Below are 26,026 nucleotides of genomic sequence, written 5' to 3' on the forward strand. Positions count from 1 at the left end.
GTGCAAGCTAGATTTAGAAGAGACAGAGGAACCAGAGACCAAACTGCAAACATGCGCTGGATTATGGAGAAAGCTAGAGTTCCAGAAAGACATCTACTTCTGCTTCATTGACTATGCAAAAGCCTTTGACTGTGTCGACCACGGCAAACTATGGCAAGTTCTTAAAGAAATGGGAGTGCCTGATCATGTGACAACTAAAGCACCACGGGCTTGTGCTCCACGCTTCCTTCCACGAATAAAACAAATTATTATTATTATTATTATTATTATTATTATTATTATTATTATTTTATTATTTATACCACGCCCATCTGGATGGGTTTCCCTAGCTATTCTGGGCGGCTCCCAACAGAATATGAACACGGCGTGTAGCTCGGCCGCGCATTCACACGTGAACCAAACACGTGAACATCGCTAAGAGAGTACTTCACAAGCCTCATAGGCGAAAGGGGATTCCCCAGCGGCTGCCGCTCCCACGCTACGCTTTTGCACCCGGCGCCTCCCTTTCCGCGACGTCGAAAACCAGCGGTGTATTTTTAAAGGGGGCCGCATTCTCATTCTCTCTCTCTCTCTCTCTCTCTCTCTCTAGCTCGCGCGCGGCTTTCCGGCTCTCGTCCCTAAAGGGAGGCGCCGCGAGAAGCAGGGAAGGGGTTAATAACAACAATAAAAAAGCGGGGCGGGGAGAGGGCACGCGCTCGCTCGCTCGCGAGAGAAGCGCTGAGGCGTCATTTACGCATGCGCACTTTAGGCTCCTCGTCTTTTCCCGCCAGCCTTCGGGAGGTTATGATTCTGGGTCCCTCTGAGGGGAGGAAGGAAGCGGCGGCGGAGAGCTGAGGCGACGGGGTAAGCGGAAGGGGAGCGTCGCCTCGCCCTTTTTTCGCCCCCGTAGTAGGCGGGCACCCCCACCCCGTCACACTTCTTCGCCCTCCCAGCCCACTTTGCCTCAGTCGTGGTCGGGGCTTTCGGTTATGAGCCGTTCAAGGCAAGGAGAGACTGAGGGGGGAGCGGAGGCCTCACAGGGCCCAAAACCCCCATCGCAAGGAAGAGCTTTCTGAGGTGTTCGGTGGGGGCTCCTTTCCCCGGATAGCCCCGTCTGCCATGGATGCTTTGGCTGAGATTCCCGGGTTGGGCTAGATGACCTCTGGGGTCCCCCTCCCGCTCTACAGTTCTATGATTCACGCACCCAGGCCAAGCAGAATGGAACTTCGCTGTGCAGCACAATGCCTGCCACGTACCTTTACCTGCCACATGATGTGTGGGGCAGGTGGCCGTGGGTTCGTCCCACTGTATTCCCACAACCTGAATCGAGTCCCCTCAGTGCTGGCTGCCTGGTGCACTTGAGGACAATGCACCCTTCCTTACGGTGCAGGATGCTGGACTAAGATGGGCCTTTGACCCCGATCCAGCAGGGCACTTCCTTGGTTATTAAACAAGGGGTCAACAAACTTTTTCAGCAGGGTCCCTCAGACCTTGTGGGGGGTGTGGACGATATTTTTTGGGGGGAAATGAATGAATTCCTATGCCCCACAAATAACCCAGAGATGCATTTTAAATAAAAGCACACATTCTACTCATGTGAAAATACGCTGATTCCTGGACCGTCTGCAGACCGGATTTAGAAGGCGATTGGGCTGGATCCGGCCGCCAGGCCTTAGTTTGCCTACCAGTGTTCTTATCTGTGCTTAGCTTGGAACCAGCCGGTGCCTAGACCAGTGGTTCCCCACCTTTTGGCCATGCCCCACCTAAGCATCTCTAAAATCCTGATGCCCCCGCTCATGTGACATATAATACTTACTACATTATTCAAGGGGGACACGGGTGGCGCTGTGGGTTAAACCACAGAGCCTAGGACTCGCCGATCAGAAGGCCAGCGGTTCGAATCCCCACAACGGGGTGAGCTCCCGTTGCTCAGTACCAGCTCCTGCCCACCTAGCAGTTCGACAGCATGTCAAAGTGCAAGTAGATAAATAGGTACCGCTCCGGCGGGAAGGTAAACGGTGTTTCCGTGCGCTGCTCTGGTTCGCCAGAAGCAGCTTAGTCATGCTGGCCACATGACTTGGAAGCTGTATGCCAGCTCCCTCGGCCTATAGAGCGAGATGAGCGACGCAACCCCAGAGTCGGCCACGACTGGACCTAATTGTCAGGGAAGCCTAAAAGGCCATTAACTTGGTCTAAACAAGCTTCCAAATTGCCCCCCCCGCCCCCGTGGGAACCATGGGCCTCAACATAAGGTTATGCCTAAGATACACCTGGCCATTGTTTGTTCTTGCCTATGGGCTTTGGAGCAGAGGAAGTGGACAGGTGTCGTCAAGCACCTGGCCTTCAGCAGCAGTCCTACCTGAAGGGGGATTGTTGGGTAGTTGCAACATCCTTGCCTTGTCTGCCACATCAGGCTACATTGGGGCGCACGCCCTGGGCAATGTGTGCGCCTACATCCTGAACTGCCCAGACAACAAACAAGTGCAGGCTGTATATTCTCATAAAGTATTTTATGAATAACTGATAGGAATATAAACGAAGAGAACTAATCAGGAGTAATCATCGTTAGTAAAGAGGACATTGGGATTTTCGTCAAATGGGTTGTTACTGTATTTTAAAGTAAGCAGAAAACAGGTGCTTCCTGACAGCCAACATAGTTTGATAAAAATTGGTCTGTGCCATAGTATCCGCATGCATAGGTTTCCACTAGCAACTGATTTTTCCACTAATCTGTTCATAATAGTTTTCCTTTCTAAATAAAGCTAAATCTGCTTTCCTATTTCTTCATTAGTTGAACAATGAAAAATAGCAAGGAACCATATTTTGTGAAGTTTATAAAGTCTGCAGAAAACTCCGAATTTTTCCTTCAGGCCCTTGAGGTAAGCTTATTTAGTACGTGGAGTTGGTATGTGAATGTAATGTGTTCAATGAATATCATTTTATATGTATTTTAAATATTAAAGTTTGTGTGTTGAAAAGATAAACAGCAATTTTATGGTTTATCTCACTGTAAACAAAGCACAAATTGTAGCCAGGTAGGCTATGGTTTGGCTTACAGTTATTTGTGAACTAGCCCAATGTTTTGAATTGAATGTGAAGATGTTTTTAGTAAGTATCACCAAGTACAGACATATTTCAGTGCAACTACTGTTTATATTCAAAGAAACTGTTTGCAAATCTACAGAATACTTGCCTACTGCTTTTGTTATATTTTGCAGTCCATCAAAGAATTTCAGTCAGAAGAATCCCTCCAGATTCTTGAAAATACAGCTGCACTGAGGATACAAGAGAATGACAAATCCCTTTATATTTGTGATCAGTTCAGTGGCATTGTTTTTAATCACCTTCAAAAGGTTTGTGTTTTATTTATGTAGTGACTTTGCAATATCTTGATAAATTCTAAAAGAATTGAAAATCTGTTCATGTAATTCACACACACACACACACACACACACACACACAAATGTTATCGGGTGGGGAGGGAAGTGGATGTAGATCTGTCTCACCTCTGTTTTTAATTATTTCACAGAGAGCAGATTTATGTCAGCATTTCTGTATGTTCCTGTGGGAATCGAGTGTAGGCTAGCACGGTGTTCTGCAAGATGCTGTTTGACTCCAGCTCCCATCATCCTCCGCCAGCTTAGCCAGTGGTCAGGGATGATGGGAGTTGGAGTCCACCAACATCTGAGGACCCAACGTTGAAGAACACTGGACTAGCAGAACCTAATCTGGATACTGGGGGTTTAAATGGGATGAAGAAATAGATGGTTTATATGTCATATTTGCCTTCTGGAATAATCCAGTATCATCTGATTGAACAGTTGTCCACGTGTATATTGTTAGTATTGCAAGATATGTATTGACACACAATCATAGATTTATACAGTTGGAAGTGACCCTAAGGATCATCTAGTCCAAACCCCTGCAAGGCAGGAATATGCAGCTGTCTCATTTGGGGGTCAAACCTGCAATCTCTGACCCCCTCCTTTGGCAATCCTCACAGAACTCTAGCCCAATGGTTGCCATTAATCTGATTTTAATTGATTTTATAATTAAATGATTTTAGAATGTTGTATCATCGCTCTGAGCCTGGCTTCGGCTGGGGCGGGCGGGATATAAATAAAAATTTATTATTATTATTATTATTATTTGCTTTTTTTTTTTTTTAGGTGTTCCATGTGTATTGGAAGTGTGGGAGAACAGTTTTTCTAAGGAAAAAGTTCCTATTTACCATCTTGTTTTGTCTTATCTCTTGTTTCAGCTTGGTTGCAGAATTGTTGGACCACAAGTAGTTGTCTACTGTATGCAGAACCAGCGATGTGTGCCAAGGGCCGACCATCCAGTATTTAATATGACAATGGCTGATGTAACTGTATCCTGTACAAGCCTTCAAAAAGAAACTAGGGTAATTCTTTTTTATTGATGTGTTTTGTAGAGTTGGGTGTTCATCTTATTGAAAGCATCTAGTCAGAACTAGGAGTCAAATTGTATTTTGACATGTCACCATTTCAGCTAAATAGATAGATTTGCCATAGATGCCTTGAAATCAAGATCAGAAGGGCTAAAATTCTTCAGTGCAGCAAGAACATTGCCTTGCTTAAAACATCATTGACAAATGTCTAATTTTGTAAACCACTAACCAAATCAATTTTATACCTTAAGAAAATATATTCCATTGCCCTTCTCTTTGATTTAGGAACGCTTTAGTAATATGTAACACAGATCTGTTCTTTGCTAATTTATGCGTATTAATAGTACTTGTCCTTTTCTTTTGACAGTCGGGAAAGGTTGTCAGACATTTCAAGATTATCATGAATCTTCCCTGTCTTCTTTTTCTGCAGTCTGAAAATACCTACTTTGAGTCTGCTATTTTATGTATTTATTGAAACATTTATGTACCACCTTTCATCCAATCTGGATTTAAGGATGTTTTACAACAAAAATGTGCATCACAGGCATGTTTTTTATGTTTATTTTTGCTTTTCCTTGAATCATCTTAAGTCTGCCAGTATTGTCTACTAAATGCGCTGTGCACACCTGACACTATTTCAGCTGTACTTCTGTTAGCTTTATGATACCATATTATTGTTTTTGTTTATAGAGTTTTGCTAATCCTCATTTGATCTGCTTTGTCTTGGTTTATTTTCATTTGCTGCTGTTTTTTCTCTTTCGTAGGAAGAGGTCCACAAGTATGTGCAGATGATGGGTGGCCGTGTATATAGAGATCTTAATGTGTCAGTAACACATCTTATAGCTGGAGAAGTTGGAAGCAAGAAATATTTAGTCGCTGCTAACTTAAAAAAACCCATTTTGCTTCCCTCTTGGGTAAAAGCATTGTGGGATAAATCCCAACATAGGTAAGACTACATTCATGCAGTTAGAAAAGTACCTGTAATACTACTTGCAGTGTTTGAAACTCCCATTGTTCTAGGTGCATTTTGCGACAGGGAATTTCATTAGTGCAAGCCGTTTCTGAGCTCTGGGCGCATAAGATTTCATATTAAAACTGCAGAGTGGAAGGAAAGGAGGACCTTTTTCTGCCTCCCCACTTCCAGCTACTCTCTGAAGATTGGAGAATAAATCCTCTTAAGAATATTAGAGGGGTGGGCAGGGGAAGGACTAGATCATGTGAAAAATTCTGAGCTATGGTACGGTATTCTCCAAATAGTAATTTAAACTTATATGTTAGTGATCATGTTGCAAAGTGCAAGCTTCACACCATTGATGTAAAAAAGACATACTGTATTGTTCTTTACTTGGATTTATAGGAGAAGGTTTAAACACCTAAGAATGATGATATATCCTTGACTCTGTTGCATAGCCATTAAATTCTGTACTGGCTTTACTAACTCATGCACAACTCTGTTTTTCTGCTAATGAAGAGAAATGGCAAGACATACTTTTATTGTTCTTGTTCCCAACAGGATGCTTAGATATACAGACATCAATATGGGGGACTACCTATGCCCTTTGTTTCTTGGTTGTACAATCTGTGTGACTGGTTTAAGCAGTGCAGACCGAAAAGCAGTCCAGCGTATCACCATCGAGAATGGTGGTCAGTATACAGGGCAACTTAAGATGAATGAATGTACCCATCTTATTGTTCAAGAACCAAAAGGTAATTTTTTTAAAAAAATAAAACATTATTTGTTGAGTTCAGGAGGATTCTTGTATTTGTGTAAAATAATTTGGTTTCACAACTTGAATGCAGGCAGGGCTTCTACAGTAGTTTTAATTTGACATACTGCAAAACATGTCAAGTAGCAAGCTATTTATGCTGCCATCTATGGTGCGCTGTCTGAGAAATCAATGAACAGAGTCCTCATGGCAACAAAAATGCCACGCAATCCATTGTTCACAACCACTTCCAGCATTCCTTTCCTTCCCTTCTCCTTCCTCTGCATGGAGACTGGGAGTGAGCCGCTGGCTTTCATGCTTACGTTTTCACTCCGTATAGAGAAGAATTTTCAATATCAAGGGTTAGGGAATATCTCACATAAACAGAAGGAAATTGCTTCTCTTTTCCCAAAGGAAGGACACTAAAAAAACTCACTGAACTACTTCATTACTTTGGAAAAATGGAAAATACTTTTTCAAGTACGCTCACAAGCAACCATTTTCTTCCCTCTACACTGTGTGTTAAGGGTAGATACCCCTTTTGAAGTTGAGGACCACATTATCTTGGAGGGAAAACAGTTGTGGGCACATACTGCTGGTGCTTGAGCCCAGAGCTGGCAGTGAGTAGGACCAAACTTGGAGACTGAGCACAACTTCATCACTCTTTACCATATCTCCCATCTCCTTCGTGCATTCATTTTCTCTCTTCCCCACTCTATACACAAGCATGCACCTCATTCATCATCCATTCATTTCACCACCATTATTGGCAGGTATGTAGAGGGATGCCAGAGGGCAAACAGGTAAGAAGGGCCTTATTGCCCGTGAACTGAAGGCTGCCCACCTGTCTTATCACTAACAGGACTGCATTTGGCCAAATTTAGAACAGCTTTTTCCAGAAAAATATGTAAAATCTGCATATGGTTTGGCCGGAGAGTGTACAGTGGTACCTCAGGTTACAGACGCTTCAGGTTACAGACGCTTCAGGTTACAGACTCCGCTAACTCAGAAATAGTACCTCGGGTTAAGAACTTTGCTTCAGGATGAGAACAGAAATCGTGCGGCGGCAGTGGGAGGCCCCGTTAGCTAAAGTGGTGCTTCAGGTTAAGAACAGTTTCAGGTTAAGAACGGACCTCCAGAACGAATTAAGTTCTTAACCCGAGGTACCACTGTAATGGAATCAGGCATATGTATATCTTTGAGTAACAGCGGCATGCTAGATTGAAAATAAACTAAGTCTGCCATGCATTTGCACATTTGTTTGGACATAGGTTCTATTGAAACTGAGAAATACCATCTGGATGCAAATTGACAGTGTGTTAAAATTACAGTTGCTCATTAAAAAAAAAAAGAATGTGTTGTTTTCTGCTATCTGTGTTTTATTTCCTGCATAGCCAGAATGGTTAAACCAACACTTAAATAGTTGTGGTTTGACTGCAGTGTTTTGTTTCTTCAGGTTTTCTCTTGAGGCTGTATTTAAATCTTGGGTGCTGTATCACCCCAAACAGAAATTAAAAAACAAAAGTTTGCTATTTTTAAAAAAATGCTAGAATATCTGTCCCTATATATTTATCTGAGGAATTTATTTTAATATTAACTTTAACTGTATTTGTTTTTGTACTTGGGAAAGGGCAGAAATACGAATGCGCAAGAAGGTGGAATGTCCACTGCATTTCAGTCCAGTGGTTTTTTGACAGCATTGAGAAGGGATTTTGCCAGGATGAATCCATGTATACAGTCGACCTTAAAGCAAAGCAAGAAAGTGCACCAAGCACATCAACTCCTACTAGCCTAACTAGTAAGCCCGATAGTAAGTATTAAGTTCTGTAATGTGTTAACTTCTCTATGAACAGAAAAATTAGAGATCTCTATAGCATTATGTGTTGATTTATCATTTTTAATGTCTATTTTTGCAGAATTTTTGGCTCATAAACTTTGACAACCTGTGTACTAGTTTAGGTTTTCTATTATTTTGGAAATGTTTGGAGCCCAAGGCAAGAGCATCCTTGTTGTGTTTTTCAAGTAGACAAGTAGGGCTTGCAAAAACAAAGTTGTAGCTTGGAGTGCTCTTGTTTAAGGTTCCAGCCATGGCTTTTCTGAGCCTGTTGATACCTCTCTGTTGTGTATGGATGGTGTTGTTTAGGCTTTATAATAATCCACACTTTGAGAATAGCTTGCTGTTAGTATGCAGGATGACTACAATATCTTGCCATAGTTCCAAGGCGAAAACAAGGCCTGTGGTTGTTAGTAAACTGAGGATTAAATGCATGCAGAGTACTTACTCAGTAGTAAAAGTCCCTTGTATTGTATTCATTGTGCTATATGTTCTAGTATGTGTGTTAGGATTGCAACCTTAAGTGTTCTCTATAGTTAAAATAATTCATCCATATATTGTTTTTGTTCCATATTTAAATCACTGTATGAAATACTGTATGAAATCCTTAAATCCTTAAAATATATTTAGAATAATAGAATCATGGAGTTGTAGAGTTGGAAGAGACCACAAGGGTCATCTAGTCCAACCCCCTGCAATGCAGGAATCTTTTGCCCAACCCTGAGATTGAGAGTCTCGTGGTCTTCCAACTGAGCTATCCTAGCTTGAAAAACAAGAATTCCCTTAAATTTCTTGTCACTTCTTTCTTTGTTCCACATTCTCTCCTTAAGGACAGAAGAAAATTCATAACTTAGGAAATAATTATTTTGAGTAATCTCTTTTCTTGGAGTAACCCTGAATAAGCATTAAGAAGCAGAAAGTGAGTTCTGTCTATATACGATAGCAGACCACTATATTCAGTGTGATAGAACTGAGCTTAGTAGTTAATAAATGCTAAAATAAATAATAACCTTGGCATTTTACCCTTTTTTCTTATACCAAAATAAAAAGGTAGTAGATATAACATTTTCCCGAAATAACTCATAGCTTTTGTCTCTATCTGCATTTTATTCAAAGGTCGAACACTCTCAGATGTCAGCCACATTTCAAATATTAATTTAAGCGGTGTTAATGAAACCTCTTGTAATTCTACTATGAATAGCAGGCTGGATCCCTCTTCAGATGACCTGAACAGCTTGGATACAAGTTCTTTGCAAGCACCTGAAGATTTACTAGATGGATGCAGAGTATGTCTAACTGTGCATGTGCATATTACCCAAGTAATAAATGTTGTTGGTGATGATGAGAATACAGACATTTTGGACACCTCAAACTATATAGTTTGTGAGTTTTGCTGAGCAGAAGTAGGTATTAAATTCATGAGTGACTTGCTTGGGAGCATTGCTGTCCTAAAGTCAGGACAGGCAGCTAAAGGTATTAAGATGATCTCCTAGGACACCACTCACATAGCCTAGCTGCTTCCTTTGTGGTTTTCCTTGTAATGGAATTAAATGCAGTCAAGATTAGTTGTCTTCATGCATTTGGTTACTGATAATTGTAAAAGTTGACAATCAATAGGAGACATAGGTGCAGGAAGTGATGTGTACTGGACAGTGACTTACATATTTAGTAGTGGAAGCTGCTGGAGAGAATTTAAAATAAAGCTGTGACTGAATTTGGAGTCTCTAAGTGTGCCAGTAAACCACGATTTTTCTTTACCCTTTCTTGTAGATTTACCTTTGTGGCTTTAGTGGCAGAAAATTAGATAAGATGAGAAAGCTTATTAACTCTGGAGGTGGTGTTCGTTTTAATCAACTCAATGAAGATGTGACACATGTCATTGTGGGTGACTATGATGATGAAGAACTTAAACTGTTTTTGAAGAAGACCACACAGAGGTACTGATAATAACGTCTTGTAGTGCAGTCCTAAAGGGACGCGGGTAGTGCTGTGGTCTAAACCACTGAGCCTCTTGGGCTTTATAATCCAAAGGTCGGCGGTTTTAATCCATGCAAAAGGGTGAGCTCCCATTGCTCTTTCCCAGCTTCTGTCAACCTAGCAGTTCGAAAGCACACCAGTGAAAGTAGATAAATAGGTACCGCTGTGGCGGGAAGGTAAATGGCTTTTCTGTGCGCTCTGGCACTCGTCAGTGTTCCATTGTGCCAGAATCAGTTTAGTCATGCTGGCCACATGACCCAGAAAGCTGTCTGTGGACAAATGCTGGCTCCCTTGGCCAGAAGCGAGAGGAATATCCATCGTCACCTTCGACTGGACTTAACTGTCCAGGGGTCCTTTACCTTTTTTTAGTGTAATCCTATACATATCTGTAGGGACATGGGTGGCGCTGTGGTCTAAATCACTGAGCCTCTTGGGCTTGCCGATCAGAAGATCAGTGGTTTGAATCCCCGCGATGGGGTGAGCTCCCGTTGCTCGGTGCCAGCTCCTGTCAACCTAGCAGTTTGAAAGCACGCCAAAAAGTGCAAGTAGATAAATAGGTACCATTCCGGCAGGAAAATAAATGGCGTTTCCGTGCGCTGCTCTGGTTCGCCAGAAGCGGCTTAGTCATGCTGGCCACATGACCCGAAAGCTGTACGCCGGCTCCCTCGGCCAATAAAGCGAGATGAGCGCCGCAATCCCAGAGTCGGCCACGACTGGACCTAATGGTCAGGGGTCCCTTTACCTTTACCTTTACTCAGAAGTAAGTCCTGTTGTATTCACTGGAATATACTCCTGGGTAATAGGTATAGGATTTGAGCCTTAACTTCTGCCAGCATATGACCCTTATATTAAAGTATTTATAACAATAAATTGTCTCCCCATTGCATATCCTTTTTTGTGCAATGATTCACATTTTGAAGTGTATATTTCAGTGTAAATTACTGAAAAGTTTTTAGAGAGTTAAATGAAAGTAATTGTATTACAGGCTTTATTGGTGCTCCTGTCCAAAGAAGTAAATGTAAGCCCTCTGATTTCACTTGAACATACAGGGACAGAAACATGGATTGTGATTGCAGATCATGTATTAAACATCTTTTCCCAAGATAACAATTATTTATTCTTACAGTATCAAAGGGTGTGGTTTGGACACATCTCTCTGTGTCATTTCTTTATATTTTAAAAATTCTCCTCGCCTGTGCTTCATTGCAGCAATGTAAAATATGGTTGCTCCTTTATGGAAGCCTATAGTCTCCTGCCCATAGTAACTTAATTTTTTGTTTTATAGGCCATATATTGTGACAGCAAAATGGTTGTTGGAATGCTTTAGAAAAGGTTATTTACTACCTGAGGATCAGTACACTTTGGCAAACTACCAGCCACTTGACAGTCCACTTTTAGAGCAGCCTATCTTTCCAAAAAGAAGCAGTCTTTCAAAGAAAGAAGTTGTGAGAACAGTGCAGGCTCCAGAAGCAGACGAAGCTCTACTGTCTCAGTATTCAGCTAATGAGTCCACAGTAGGTAAGACTGCTACGCAATGTAGCCTCTTCTCCTTGTTCCAGTATCCCCACCTATCTACAGCTCCCTTATGTTGACCCCCCTCACTATTCCACCAGAACCTTACGATTTATCGTATCCTTAGAGCCTGTGTAAAATTTCCCAGATTTTCTATCTCTAGTTGCCCTGTTTCTTTTCATTTGCCACTGCATTCCTTTGGCCTTCTGCCACCTCTGTTAATTGTTCTCTGAGGACTTGCTTTTCAATCATCTCCCTATTTTGCCTCCCTTCCCTCAGTCACCCTGATTCTTAGGAAGACTAAGCGGCAAATATAGCCCATATTGCGGAACCTCTTCATATTTTTCATTTAAAAACATGCATTTTGCTTCTAAAATGTGGGGCATGATTTACTTGGTGCTACTTTGGCTGCTACACAATCACATTTTTTTATAAAAAAAACTGGGGCTTACTAAAGAGTTCAGCATCTGCTCTTTTAAAGAATTAGTTTTTATTAAAGATTTTCTTGTGTTACAAAACAGACAAATAAGCAGAGGAAAGGACAGTTGGGGGGAAGGAGGAGGGAGGGAGAGAGATGGGGGCTGCTGTTCTTTCATTCTACACAAGTGGGGCTATATCAGCATCACGTGGATAGGTCCTTTGTTTATATATATTGACATTGCGAGAGGTTAGGGAGGGTCCAGAACTTGGTTGGTTGTGTTCAGTTGGTTACAGTGTGGCTTGTTTGTATGTTGGAGGGGACCTAAGTCTTGACGTCAGTATTTGCTGAAATGAAAGACAGTTGTGTGGAAGAAGTGCTTGGTGGATTGCAATAATTAAAGAAGGTAACTTCTTGAATGTGTAAAGAAGTGATAGGACTCCAGTTCAACATCTCTTCAGCCTAGTAACTTGGAGAACGTTTTCTCATTTTCACAGTCAACACATCTTCACTTTAATATTTGTTTTGAAGCAACATTTCCCCCTCTTCCAGTTGATGCCAATAACTACAGTGATATTGATCACACTGCCTTTCGAGAAGAGAAAGAGTTCAGTGCCAGCCATGGTTCCTTGGCAGACACTTCTACAGTCATTGAAGGAGCCTTGTTCAACAGAAAGAGGTTCATCCTTCTGGGTTTTGGTAAAGAGGATGAATCCTGCATGAGGCCTCTGATTGAAGAGAATGGTGGGAAGGTTCTGCCTCAACAAAGTAAAGCTATTGCTGACTATGCTGTGGTTCCTCTACTTGGCTACAACGTGGAATCAACTGTAGGAGATGTGGTTACAAATACATGGCTGGTAAGTGTAAGTCATAGGATAATACATGGAATGTGCAAAAAGAAAAGTTGTCAGTAAAGTAAAATGTTGATGCTAACTTTAAATTTGCATTGAGGGATGGCATATGCCAAAATAATGTGTGTGTGCGCGCTCTCGCTCTCTCTGTCTCTCTCTCTCTCTCTCTCACACACACACACACACAACCTCACTAAATTAAAAGGTAAAGGTACCCCTGCCCGTACGGGCCAGTCTTGACAGACTCTAGGGTTGTGCGCCCATCTCACTCAAGAGGCCGGGGACCAGCGCTGTCCGGAGACATTTCCGGGTCACGTGGCCAGCGTGACATCGCTGCTCTGGCGAGCCAGAGCCGCACACGGAATGCCGTTTACCTTCCCGCTAGTAAGCGGTCCCTATTTATCTACTTGCCTCCGGGGGTGCTTTCGAACTGCTAGGTTGGCAGGCGCTGGGACCGAGCAACGGGAGCGCACCCCGCAGCAACGGGAGCGCACCCCGCAACGGGAGTGCACCCCACCTCACTAAATTAGGAATCTTAAATATGTACTTTATGTTTTTGTTCTATTTATCCCTGTTCCAATCACAAAAATACTGTGCTGCAGATATTTGATCTGTCCACATTCATAAACTGAACCCAGAGACTCACTGGAAGATGGTTAACAAATGTCATCCAGCAATTGCTACAGTTAATTGCTTGATACATCTGAATAAACCAGATGAATTGTGGTGCCAAATACTATGACAATTACAAAACAATAAATAGTAGCTTTATGTACTGAACCATAGTTTAATTTCCCAGTTGCATTAAACAACTAGACAGTTACCAAATAAATATGTGTAACCGCATTACTACCGTCCCGGAAAGTTGGAGTGTATTGCACTGTCTCCCAAGACAGATGGATGCCAGCAACATTGTATATAGAGTTCAGTGGTTTGTTGTCTCAGATCTTCTGTATTGTAGTTGAAAGAATGTCTAGGTTATTGGTTAATCTTTATTTCCTCATCTTTAGGTGACGTGTGTGGAGCAGCAGTCCCTATTAGATCCCCAGTCGAGTCCACTTTTCACACCTGTGCCAGTGAAGGAAGGAAACACTCCGTTACAACAATGTGTATTGTCTTTCAGTCAGTTTAATGGGGCAGAAAGAGATTCTTTAATATATTTGGCACATTTGCTTGGGGCAAGGTATGTAGTAAGACTTTATTTTTTGTTAATTTTGTACAATCAAGTTGTAATGTTTCACCTCCGAAATGTCAAAAGGGTAAGAATCTGTTGCTCAGAGCCAGGGCCCACCACAGTTTGATACATCTATAAATACAGAATACGTACAAAAATACAGAGCAGTTTAACATATTTCCTCAAACAACACATCTAAAAAGGAACAAAAAAGCAAGACTTTCCCTCTGATACAAAAGGGACACAACCCTCCCCATGAATTAGTGCATAGATTTTGGAGAGAGGAGAAAACGTGTAAGCTTTTTTTTAAAAAATCAACTCAGCGATGGAAATTGCTGTTGAAATGTACTCACTGTGATTTATCACTTTTACTTCAAATCACCATGTTTGTCTTAAGGAGGCGAGCATATTGTGAGCATATATGAAGTAGCGTTCAGATCTTATTTTAAGGTTAATGTTGTAGTGTGGCTTGGTATGGAAATGTCGCCTGGCTTTGATTACAGAGTGCAAGAATTCTTTGTGAGAAAAGCCAACCCAAGGAAAGGAATGCTTGTCAGCACCCACCTGGTGGTGAAAGAGCCGGAAGGTTCGAAGTATGAAGCTGCCAAGAAGTGGAACCTTCCTGCTGTTACCATGGCTTGGCTGCTGGAGTCTGCAAGGACAGGAAAGAAGCCTGACGACAGCAAGTTCCTGATTGACAATGTAGACACTGAAGGTTGGTTCATTTGAAGCTTTGTAGGTGTGTTCAGTAGCATGATTGCGTAAGGCAGATGTATTCTGTGCTTACTTGTTGACATCCTAATCCTGAGCATCTACTGGCAGCATATTGATATGTTAAATGCTATGAGTGATCTAACATTACTTGGGAGCAAAGCCATTGAAATCAATGGAGCAAAGCCATTGAAATCAATGGACCTAAGTTATTTATGTTGCCCTAGACTCCATTCTTGGAGCTATTCAGTATTAAGACTGTAAGATTTTAAGAGAGATTTTTTAGGAACTTAGAACTTGTACGTGGTGCTTCCTAATCTATTCAATTATTCTATTCTAATCTATTCCTTGTTTCAATAAATAAAATATTTAAAATGATGGATATGAGTTGCAATTTGACTTTGCTCATCTGGATAAATTATCTGTGTGCCTCCCCCCCCCCCAAACCCCTGGCTAACCAGGGCAAACATATAAGTGGCCACTCATCACCCTAATTTCCACACAACCCTCACTATAAGTGAAATTCCTTTCTCCTCCCTCTACCCCCCAAGTCTTGGTAGCATAGTTGCTGAATTGCACAGTCCTTCTCTGTTGTAAGACACAACCAGAAAAGGCCTAGAATGTTCACTTCCATCTGTGAAAGGAGAAAAGCACCATACAGAAGCTGAAAAATTTGTTAGCTAAAAAAACCTAATTAGATGCTCTATTACAAAAACTGTATTCAAAAGAAATAAGTAAAAAATAATGATGGTGCTTTAATTTTAATATTTCTTTTTTTACTCAACAAAAATAAGAGTGCTTCACAAATCATCCAGTTGAGGCAGAGACGGCTTCTGCATCTCCAAATACACGTGACCATCCCAGCAGTCTCCTTGAAATTGGGAGAAGAACAGCTGTGACACCTCTGGATATGAATCGGTTCCAGAGTAAAGCTTTCCAGAGGGTTGTCTCACATCATATTGGTAACAAGCCAAGCCCTTCACAAGCGGTAAAACCAGTACAGAAGGAACCATCCCTGGATCTTGACACACCATCTAAATTTTTATCTAAAGACAAGCTGTTCAAACCTTCTTTTGATGTAAAGGTAAATACCTTGCAAATCTTCTTTGTCCTATAACAGCCTCCCTCTTTTATCCCCCTCCTTTCTATTCCCAGTTTATTTATTAGATGACGACTATGATTTATCATTGAATTAGAAGAAATGTGTAAACTACTTTTAATAACTTGTAAAACATTTTTATTGCATGAAAATCCCTTTGAGCAGAGAACCTATGCACAGTTAAATGAGTGCATTTTAATTGCTTTTCAGGATGCGCTAGCAGCTTTGGAAACTCCAGGGAGCTCTAATCCACAAAAAAGAAAACTCAGTACTCCTCTTTCAGAAGTCATTGGCAGGAACTTAAAAGTGGCTTTGGCAAACAGCACTCGGCAAGCAGCTGCTCTCACTGCAAGCCCTCAGTTGAAAGTTGCAACTCAACAAGTGGTAGGCTTGGGTTTTAGATTTATTGGGCAAATATAGCATAAATTGGGTGCTGCTTGTTTGTGCAGAAAGATTGGTTAAACGCAGCAGAAATCAAATGGCATTTGGAAATAAGCATGGCTCCGTGGGGAGAGGAGGGATGTGACCATGGTTGTGTGTCAACTGGAAGAAGTGAAATTACACACTTTGGTTCTAATCTGCAAGCCAGCCATGGGCTCCGCCTGTACTTCCTGAACATGTAGATGACCAGTGTTGTCTCATTTGATGTTGCCAATCACTTGTTATCAATGGGCAGTGGAAGGGGTTGCCTCAGTTCACTCCCACCCAGCCACCCCACCCCAAATCCTTTAACCCGCTCACAGGTCCTTATAAGATCAGTGGAAATAGTTGGTCCTGGCAAGTATCAATCACTCTCAATTCCAGCCTGATAATTGCCACCTCCCCAGGTTTTAACTTGTCTGAATTAATTTTAAGATGTATTTTAATTGATGTCTGTTTTTATGCATATTGTGTTGTTTTTATGATGTTAGCTGCTCTGAGCCCTGCCTCGGCTGGAGAGGGCAGGATACAATAAATAAATAAATTATTATAATTATTAACAAATAATCAGTGCTGTTATAACTGGCACTACATTTCTCGAGATACTTTCATGAATTTGGTATTGCTGAACTATTGCATTGAAGGAGAAAGGAAGGAGAATAACTTTTCTTTCATTACATTACAAACAAGCAAGTGAATTCACCCTTGAAAATGTGACCCTGAACTACATTTCTGCTAATTCTATTTTGAACAGGAAGAGGAGCCAAAGCCTCTAGCGGATGTTGTCATATGTGTGAGTAAGAAGCTCAGTAAAAAGCAGAGCGAGCTGAATGCCATTGCTGCTTCCCTTGGAGCAGATTACAGGTATATGCAGTTAACAGAATTCTTCACTGATAAGACTTTGACATCTAGCTTTTGAAATTATTATAATGGTTCAAGTGCCTAAAATTTTCTAGTTGCTGTACAAAGATAAAAAGCAGAAATGGCCCTGCCCTCAGGTTTACGGTCTAGTACACATAATGCAAAAAGGGAAATGGAGGGAGGAATTGGAGGGTAAGGCAATTTATTTCACTGGGCTGGTTCACAAGTCACACTGAACCATAGGTAAAATAAATTGTGGTTTTATGTGAATGAACAGTATGCTGGTGCATATTCCTCACCCCTGCTGCACTGGTGGAAAAACAGCCATTATCTGGCTTGTGTCACCCGAACCTTGGACTTACGGTTTGTTTCTCTCTAAACAAACCATGAGCAGAAGCTAAGGAAGAAGGAAACCTATAACTAGATCTAGGTTGAAAAGAGATCTCAGATTTACTGTATCTGAACAAAAATGGAGTATGATTTGGAACTCAGTAAAGAACTCTTCACTGAGCTTATCAATACAGAAAGCTCAATATATACTATTATGGTGATATCTGACACTTGCTAGGCTTAATAAAATTCACGTAGATGCATGTTTCAGGTGTTGGAAGCCTTCAGCTATAAATGCCAATTTCTTACATATGTGGTGGGAATGCCAGATGACATGTGACTTTTAGAAACAAATAATTGGTGTTATATGGCTATGATTGGTATTAAGCTCTACGCTGATTTAATGGATAGGAGCTGATGTGTCAAAGAATATGAAATCTCTAATAACAAATTTATTAAAATCTCAAAAAAAAAAAAAAAGTCTGGGTGTATAAGTGGAAAACCCCACAAACTCCAACTAGATGGGAATGATAGTGCAGAGAGGGACAAATTAATAGATATGATGCATATGAGAAGTGGTCGCATTCAGTATACTATATTTGTTGATAAGTGGCTGTGCCTTGTAAGTTATTGGAATCAATGCAATGGAAGCTTGAGACTTTCTGTGATTGTTTTGTGTAACTTGCAGACCATAAAACTTGCAGACCTGTAACTCATTTGAGAAAGATTGAATAAATTAATTAAATTTGTTCCAGTTTTTGAATGTAACAGTGAATAACCCTGGGAAGGGCCATTGTTCAGTGGTACAGCATCTACTTTGCATACAGAAGGTCCCAGGTTCAGGCTCTGGCATTGGCTGGAAATATCTTCTGCCTGAACCCTGGAGTGCCGTTGCTAGTGTGTGTAAACAACATTGAGCTAAATGGGTGAATTTGTCTGATTCAGTATAAGGCAGCTTCCTGCGCTACCTTAGAAAGATGTCCATCAAAATGTGACTTTTCAGTTTGAATTACCAGGTGGACATTTATTTTACGTTCCTGAAAAATAGATCATGGTCTCGAAGTATGGTTTTAAATCACCATATTTGTTGACTGATTGATTCTTTAAAAAAATATTATTGGCATATTTACTATAGAAAATGATCAGCATCCCTGGTCTTCTCGGGGTGAGACCCTCCTACATGCAATGATGGTGGATGTTATTTCTAAGAGCTGTTCCAGTTTGGGGTGTGTGCAGGTGTTAGTAATGTTGAGGTGGCATCATGATAACCACAAGTCACCCCGCCCCCCATTCCCAGAACTGGAAATCACTTAACGTGGAGTTTAACATGTCTTTTGTATCTTTTAGGTGGTGCTTTGATGAAACTGTAACTCATTTTATCTACCAAGGAAGGCAAAATGATAGTAACCGGGAATACAAATCTGCTAAAGAAAGGGGCATACATGTAGTGTCGGAACACTGGCTTTTGGAGGTATGGAGAAACAGGTTTTTCCTAACACAAGGATGGGGAAAGGGGAAGGTTGCACAACATGTCATTACTGACTTCTTTTTTTTAATGTGAGTTGAATCTGTTTTAAAAATTGGGCATATATGGAGTGACAGCCTACATTAATCATATTAAGGCTAAAGTCAATTGATTTCAGTGAGCCTACTCTGAGTTAAGTTGGATATCATTCATAAGGAGTATTCTGGGCATGCCAGTCTACAAGCAATATAAGGCTATGCAATATAAGGGTTCAGCAAATAAAGTGCCACGTGTGCTACTTCTGTTTCATATATCTATAAATGTAGCTTGGCAATATTTGTGTGCTTACACTGCAGTTCTTCTAAGGTCCATCTGTATTTCAAAAGCTTGATTGTGTTTCAGCAAGACTTGTCACCTGCTGCTTTGTATGCTACTCAGTATGTCGCTGAAGCACTGCACTAAAAGAGAATGAGGTGAAAGTGCTATTAAGTGAGAAACACAGCCTCTGAGTCAGCGGTTGCCAGTATGCCAGCCACCATATTTTGTTAGATTCAAAGTCTCATTGTCCCTTACTATTGGCTACGCTAGCTAGGGGCTGAGGACAGTTGGGAGCCCAGCATCTGGAAAGCACCACATTGGCAACTTGTACTCTTGAGTAATATACAGTGAAACCTCGTCTTACGGACTGTCCTTACGAATGCTTTGGTTAACGAACTCCACTAACCTGGAAGTAGATGCCTCTAGTTGCGAACTTTGCCCCGGGATGCGAGCGGTAGTCATGCGCTGGCGGCGCGGCAGCAGCAGGAGGCCCCATTAGCGAAAGCATACCTCATGTTAAGAACATTTTCGGCTTAAGAACGGACCTCTGGAACGAATTAAGTTCGTAACCGGAGGTCCCACTGTATTTGTGATTCTAAGGGCAGTTCTGTTCCCATTGGTGTGGCAGTACTAAGTAGCCAGTGATTGGCGTGGGACCAAAAAGGAAATAATAGAAGACTCTGCAAAGTGGCAGCCAGAAATACATACACTGTAAACAGCACATTTTCCTGGATATCTATTCCTCTACCATTCAGCCCTTCAGTTCATTTCCTGTCTTTCTTTCAGCTCTCCAAAGTGTATTTGTCTTCCAACTCAGGTGTCTCTCATCTCTCTTGTCTTCTGTCCTTAATTACTTGTGCGGCTCCCAGTTTGAGTTCCCCCGCTCATCTATCCTCTTGCTCCATTGCCCTGGATAGGCTTTTCCTTTTATTTTAAAGCCTCTGTTTATCACTTAATTACTATCATTTTTAAGTGGCGTGCAGGCAACGCACAATTTACGCTAAGGTTATGTTTCACACTTCTGTGCATGCAACTGAAATTGCTTATTTTGGGAGCACCCTGGTGAGTCCTCCTGGCTCGCGAGGAGACCTTCCCCAGAGCCGAAAGAGGGCATCCTCTTTGGGCTCTGGGGACGGTTTTCTTGCAAGCCAGAGGCGTAGCGGGGCTTTGCTGAGGCCTCCCGCCTGACAGCTGATGTACAGGGTAGAGCAGCAGCCGCTGCCACCGCCGCTTCCCCACATGTCAACTGTGCAAGCCGCGCTGTCCCTGCAACTCGTGTGACTTGCGCAGCTGAGGTGTGGGGAAGCAGTGGCTGCTGATGGTTCTCTAACCCACATGAAAGCTGTTAGGTGGGAGGCCTTCACAAAGCCTCACTGTCTTTGCCTTGCGAAGAGACCCTCCCCAGAGGGTCCCACCTCTCCCCCCCCCCCCCATCTCTGGTAACAGAGAATAAACATTTCATGCATCCAGTGAAACAGTTTCTAGTTCATGGAAGCTTATGCCGCAGCAAAATTGTTAATTTTAAAGGTGCCACAGAATTGTTTGTTTTACCAGCAAAGTAACATTTTTGAGGAACCTATTTATTCTTGGCTGGGCAGAAAAAGAAATGTTTCCTTAACAAAAATAAAATAAAATTGCTCACTTCCTTGCTCTAAGTTTGTAGCATTAATTCCTCTCCCTACTAACTCTTTCCAGAGTGCACAAGAATATAAACGGCTGCCTGAATCTCTCTATCCTTACACATATAACCCTAAAATGAGTTTGAATATTAGTGGTATTCAAGATGACAGATTATCAGATCGGCTAGATTCGTCTGGAAAAACAGGGAAGGAAGACGAGGTATGGTAGATGCAATTTGTGTGTGTATGTTTTAAAATCATTATGGTAACCTTAACCTGGATGAATAAATAACAGAGCAGTGAATGGCTTTCTGCAATTGTTTTCACTTAGATTATGCTAATTCTGTAATCTAATAAATGCCGAAAGTTTCAATTTACTGTAGATATGGCAGTTAGTGTCCACAACATTATGAAAGTAAAAGGACTAAACTATTTGACTGCTATATGACCACATTCAGCTACTTGGGAGGAAAGGCCAGAGCTTAATGGTAGAATATCTGTGGTGCATGTAGGTCAGCCCTCGCATCTCCAGGTAGGCTTGGAAAACATCCCTGGAGATCTGCTGTCAGTGTAGACCACAAGTGGGGACCCTCCATATGTTGTTTGCCTTCAACTTCACTGTCTCCCCAGTTAGAATGGCCAGTGTTCAGGGGACATAGAAGTTTCAGCCCAGACACATTTGGGGAGCCATCGGTTCCCCATTCCTAGTGTAGACAATACAGTGGTACCTCGGGTTACGGACGCTTCAGGTTACAAACCCCGCTAACCCAGAAATAGTATCTCGGGATAAGAACTTTGCTTCAAGATGAGAACAGAAATCGCATGGCAGCAGTGGGAGGCCCCATTAGCTAAAGTGGTACCTCAGGTTAAGAACAGTTTCAGGTTAAGAACGGACCTCCAGAACGAATTACGTTCTTAACCCGAGGTACCACTGTACTGAACGAGGTGAGCCATTGGTCTGACTTGGTATAAGGCAACTTCCTGTGTTAATGTCATAGTGACAACCTGGAAGTAGATTTGCTTTTGTTGGACTGTTGAATATTTTTGTTGGGTTTATTAGTAAAGTTTGTATACAGTTCTCCTTGCATCAATAATGAACACGGGACAAATTGCCATACTTTTTCTGTTCTGAGATATGACTTGTGTAAGACCTGAACATCAACTGTTTCAGAAAATGTCATTGGATGCTAATGATATAGAAGATGTTGCTATGGATCAAGTGACTGAGGCAGTTTCTGTCGAAAAAGAAAATGCATCAAAAGGAGGTAACTGTTTGTTTGCATTATTGTATTGTTTGGCATCTACCATCCTTTTTTGCCATATGCTGAAGACGCACTTCTTTACGCAGACCTTTTGGAACCCACCCTGTTCTTGTGATTGTAATCTGTTTTTAATGTTGTATTTTTAATTTGTGTGACCCACCCCTGGGACCTTAGGATGACTGGCAGAATTTTCAGTGAGTTCTTGAAATGTACGGAATATGGAAGGGCAAAGTATGCGTAACTAATAAGCAGTGAAGAAGGGGCCCACATGGCTTTTATTACATGGCATTTGACATATTTTAAGTAGAAAGAGCTGTTACTTATTTACATTTCTTTTGAACCTCCAGTTTTAACACAGACACTGGAAATGAGGGAGAACTTTCAAAGGCAGCTACAGGAAATCATGACTGCAACATCACTAGCAAAGTTTCAAGGACAAAGGAAATCTTTGTCTAGGAACGGCTTCGACAATTCTCCGACAACTCCAGATGGCCCTCGTTCTGTTCGTAACGGCCGTAGCCGAGTCTTGGAAGCCCTAAGGTACTATGTGACATGTGAACACATCTTGGATTTCTGGGCTACCATCCTAGGAAGCTACGCATAGGCAGCCAGAGGTGTCTTCTGAGGTTTTTGCTACAGCTGCTTGTGTGACTGAATGACAAATTTCTAAACAGAAAAGTGACTTGTCTGATCAGCTGCGCAAGTGTCTGCAACAGAAACTTTAAATGCCCAGCTGTGAATGCCCTTCTCCCATGCTAGTGCAAAGGATACTAAATAACCCATTGGCTGCATTGTAACCTAAGTCCAGCTAACCTAAGCTTGTTCTAACCCAATATGTTTCATTACTGTTGCACAAGGTTAGGGAACCTGTGACTCTGCAGATGTTGCTGGACTTCAAACGGCCAACGGCTCCAGAAAAGCATAGCTGAAAACCAGGGCCAGAGGTTTTCCAACTCTGCTGTACAGAGAACTCTGTACGTATACTTATTAAAGCAGTGCACATCCTCATTGTTCATTTTGGTCCTTAGGCAGTCACACCAGGTAGCAATGGATGTCAACACAGAGCCATCACAGAGTGAACAGATTATTTGGGATGACCCCACAGCAAGAGAAGAGAGGGCAAGGCTTGCTAGTAACCTTCAGTGGCCCAGCAGCCCCTCACAGTGTTCTGAACAAATTCAACCTATTGCAGCAAATGCTGGAGACCTCTCGCTTACAAAATCCTTTACCGATACGGAAATTGCTGAAATGGGTAAGAAGAGAAAACAGTGTGATTGAGTTGAAATAGCTGGTTTTCATGTTTAAAAAAATTCCCTGGATTTTGCTCACTTAAGACTGTAGATGTGTAGTTGTATTATTGAAGGTTTCCCTGTTTTTGTTTTGTTTTTAAATGCTGCATGTCTGGGGGAAGTCTAGGTTAGAATTAAGCTCAGGCATAGTTTTCTATATATAATGAAGATTTCCTTTGTATAGTGCTCAGTCATGCGAGTCCCCACCACTGGTACAGTGATAAGAATTCATTAACAGTTTTACCATCTGATGTACAATTATTCTTATTTTTTGCTAGGCCCAATCTAATCATTACACAGTTTTGTTGCTACCAGGAATTGTGTATTCCAGTGTAGAGTAGTTTGTTTTCAGCTAACTATATACTTGCTTTATGTCAGAGGATACCAATGATGATCCATTTAAAAAACAACCCCTTGCCTTTTTATTCATGTATATTTGAAACACCTTCCTCACACCAAATATTTAGGGGTAGGAAGGAGTTGAGAAATTGGTCTTAAGGATGTGCCTGGAACAGAATATGGGGGCAAAGGAAAGGTTGAAGCTGTCTTAGGTATCCAGGGATAGAAGGAGGGCTTGATTAACCAAATGTTCACATGATAGAATTATGAATAAGAGATTTTTTTTATACTTTGTATAGTTTATGTGGCACTTCAAAAGCATTAAGGATACATGATAATTTTGTTCTACAATCAGTCTGTTCTCATTGGCGACTCCCAATGATGTGTGATCTGAATGATATGTGATCACGCACACTTGCATGGCACTGAACCAGAAAGTAGCCCCAAAAGTCATAAAAAGGTGTGGAGCAGGCTTACATGTGCTCTACCGACATGCATGGGGGTCTGGAACGGAACCCCTGTGTAAAACAAGGATTTCCTGTGAGTTTAGGCTGCAGTCTTGATCATTTATTGGCTAGTAAAACCAACAGGGTTACTTGTTTTGGATTGTGGCTGCCGCTTTTGAAGGTTCTGATTTAAATAATACATTATTTTTCCTCTCCTTTTCATTTTCTGCTTGGCTTCCTTTGAGAACTGTTCAGTTTTATATTTGCCTGCTTTAGTGATTTGATGGGGGTTTTTTTGCTTTGTAGAAATTGATGAACCTGCAAAAACAGATTGGGTTGAGGTCCCAAAGCTTCCAGGCTGTAGAAATCCAGAAATCCCCATGAAAGAAGATAATCTGATCCCAACTCCGCTGGCTCCTGCCATTGCCTTTCCTTTGGCAAATCCTCCTGTGGCTCCTCAGCCAAAAACAAATGTATGCCTTATGACAGCATGCTGATTCAGATATTAATATTTGCATTGAGAAGTTATATTCCAGTGTTTGTTTGAACTTTCATTTGAAGTTGTTAGTAGTTTAATATTAACATACAGATAATAGATCACAGCAGACAGTAAATATTTTATCCCCGTGGCTTCTTGGAAATTACTTTAAATCCCATATGCAACCTGCTTTTTCTTGCCAGCTCAAGAATAATGGAGAGGTTGAAAGAAAAGAAGTACCTGTGATTTGTTCGGTTAAAATAATTGCATTATGGGGAGTAGGAGTTCAGGAATGATTTTTGCAAAGATTTCAAGGGTCTTGACATATTGGTTGAAATATCTGGAGGTATTTAATTTCATGTAGTGCTTGTTGACTTTGTGCTACCTGCTAAATTACTGTATAATGCATATTTCATATAGATAGACCAGCTCTAATACATTCAGCTATACTTGATCAGAATAAATAGCTTCTACTGTATACCTTGCCATTAGTAGAGACTCGGGCAAAGATATCGAAGTGATTTTTTAAAATAACAAATATGTAACTCAAGTCTCTCTAGGGGCTTATCATACAGGTTTTAAAAAAATATGACTGAATTAAATGGATAATGGGACAAACTGCTGGGAATCAATGACATCTTTTTGTCCTTTCCTCTTTCCCCCAAACTTACCTTTTCAGGTCATTAGAGTAGACCAAATGACTGCTGAAGAACCAAAAAAAGAGTACAGATTCCAACTATCTTCTGTTCGCCCTCAGGCACGGATTGATTATTACCATATGATTGAAGAGCTGGGTAAGAAATCAGTGACCAGAGTATACTGGGGCTCCATCTGCTGGTGGTGGTTGTGTGTGGCCTACAAAACACCTCATCACTTTCTATGTCTGACCTTCCTCTAGTAGGAATTGCTTGTAAAAATAACTATATTTAAAATCCATTCTTTAGGTGGAGTGGTGCTTGAGAAGCAGTGCTTTGACCCTAGGTGTACCCACACAATAGTGGGGCACCCTATTGGCAATGAGAAATTCTTGGCCTCAATGGCAGCTGGAAAGTGGGTACTTCATTGCTCCTACCTGGATGCATGCAGAACAGTACAACGCTTTCTACCGGTACGGCATACTTTTAAGTAAATTTTAGTCTGTTTTAAAAAACTCTTTTACTGTTGTATTTGTATTTGTTTTTAAATGTGTACCCTGCTTTTCCCCACATCTGTGTCACAAAGCAGCTTACAAAATGAAAACATACAATATACAAAATTCAAAACTTAAATATCAGAGATTAAAACATCAGAACACCATTGATGGTGGAAAGGCATAAATGAAGCTGATATAATTTACAAAAGCAGCATGTGATCGGAAAGCAAATGATGTGGTCTGGGCAGTGTCTAGATGGGAAATTGTACCTATGCTGCCTTGAGTTTCATGGAATAAAGGCAGGGATATACATGAGGGGAAAACAATGAACCCAAAATATTGCCTCACCTCAATGTCTTAAATGACTGAATCCCACTTTAATTAGCTACTCCATG

At 41.4% G+C, this 26,026-nt stretch overlaps 1 protein-coding gene across 1 annotated transcript in view; it reads left to right on the top strand.

Annotated features, from left to right (window-relative positions):
- The first annotated feature begins 703 nt into the window (after window positions 1-703).
- TOPBP1 (DNA topoisomerase II binding protein 1) overlaps window positions 704-26,026 on the top strand; it is a 28,869-nt gene continuing 3,546 nt past the window's right edge. The window contains exons 1-24 of the mRNA XM_083404647.1: window positions 704-843; window positions 2,771-2,858; window positions 3,198-3,332; window positions 4,241-4,384; window positions 5,155-5,336; window positions 5,904-6,097; window positions 7,727-7,906; window positions 9,047-9,216; window positions 9,701-9,867; window positions 11,193-11,425; window positions 12,390-12,694; window positions 13,699-13,871; window positions 14,366-14,577; window positions 15,368-15,657; window positions 15,883-16,056; window positions 16,847-16,956; window positions 18,631-18,754; window positions 20,762-20,905; window positions 21,857-21,950; window positions 22,295-22,487; window positions 22,976-23,199; window positions 24,328-24,494; window positions 25,179-25,293; window positions 25,444-25,607. Coding sequence (XP_083260773.1) covers window positions 2,778-2,858; window positions 3,198-3,332; window positions 4,241-4,384; window positions 5,155-5,336; window positions 5,904-6,097; window positions 7,727-7,906; window positions 9,047-9,216; window positions 9,701-9,867; window positions 11,193-11,425; window positions 12,390-12,694; window positions 13,699-13,871; window positions 14,366-14,577; window positions 15,368-15,657; window positions 15,883-16,056; window positions 16,847-16,956; window positions 18,631-18,754; window positions 20,762-20,905; window positions 21,857-21,950; window positions 22,295-22,487; window positions 22,976-23,199; window positions 24,328-24,494; window positions 25,179-25,293; window positions 25,444-25,607 — 3,975 coding nt within the window. The 5' untranslated portion in view covers window positions 704-843; window positions 2,771-2,777. The remainder of the gene's footprint in view (window positions 844-2,770; window positions 2,859-3,197; window positions 3,333-4,240; window positions 4,385-5,154; window positions 5,337-5,903; window positions 6,098-7,726; window positions 7,907-9,046; window positions 9,217-9,700; window positions 9,868-11,192; window positions 11,426-12,389; window positions 12,695-13,698; window positions 13,872-14,365; window positions 14,578-15,367; window positions 15,658-15,882; window positions 16,057-16,846; window positions 16,957-18,630; window positions 18,755-20,761; window positions 20,906-21,856; window positions 21,951-22,294; window positions 22,488-22,975; window positions 23,200-24,327; window positions 24,495-25,178; window positions 25,294-25,443; window positions 25,608-26,026) is intronic.

The sequence above is a fragment of the Podarcis tiliguerta genome (assembly GCF_965153285.1).
Source record: "Podarcis tiliguerta genome assembly, chromosome: 12".
Lineage (NCBI taxonomy): Eukaryota > Metazoa > Chordata > Lepidosauria > Squamata > Lacertidae > Podarcis > Podarcis tiliguerta.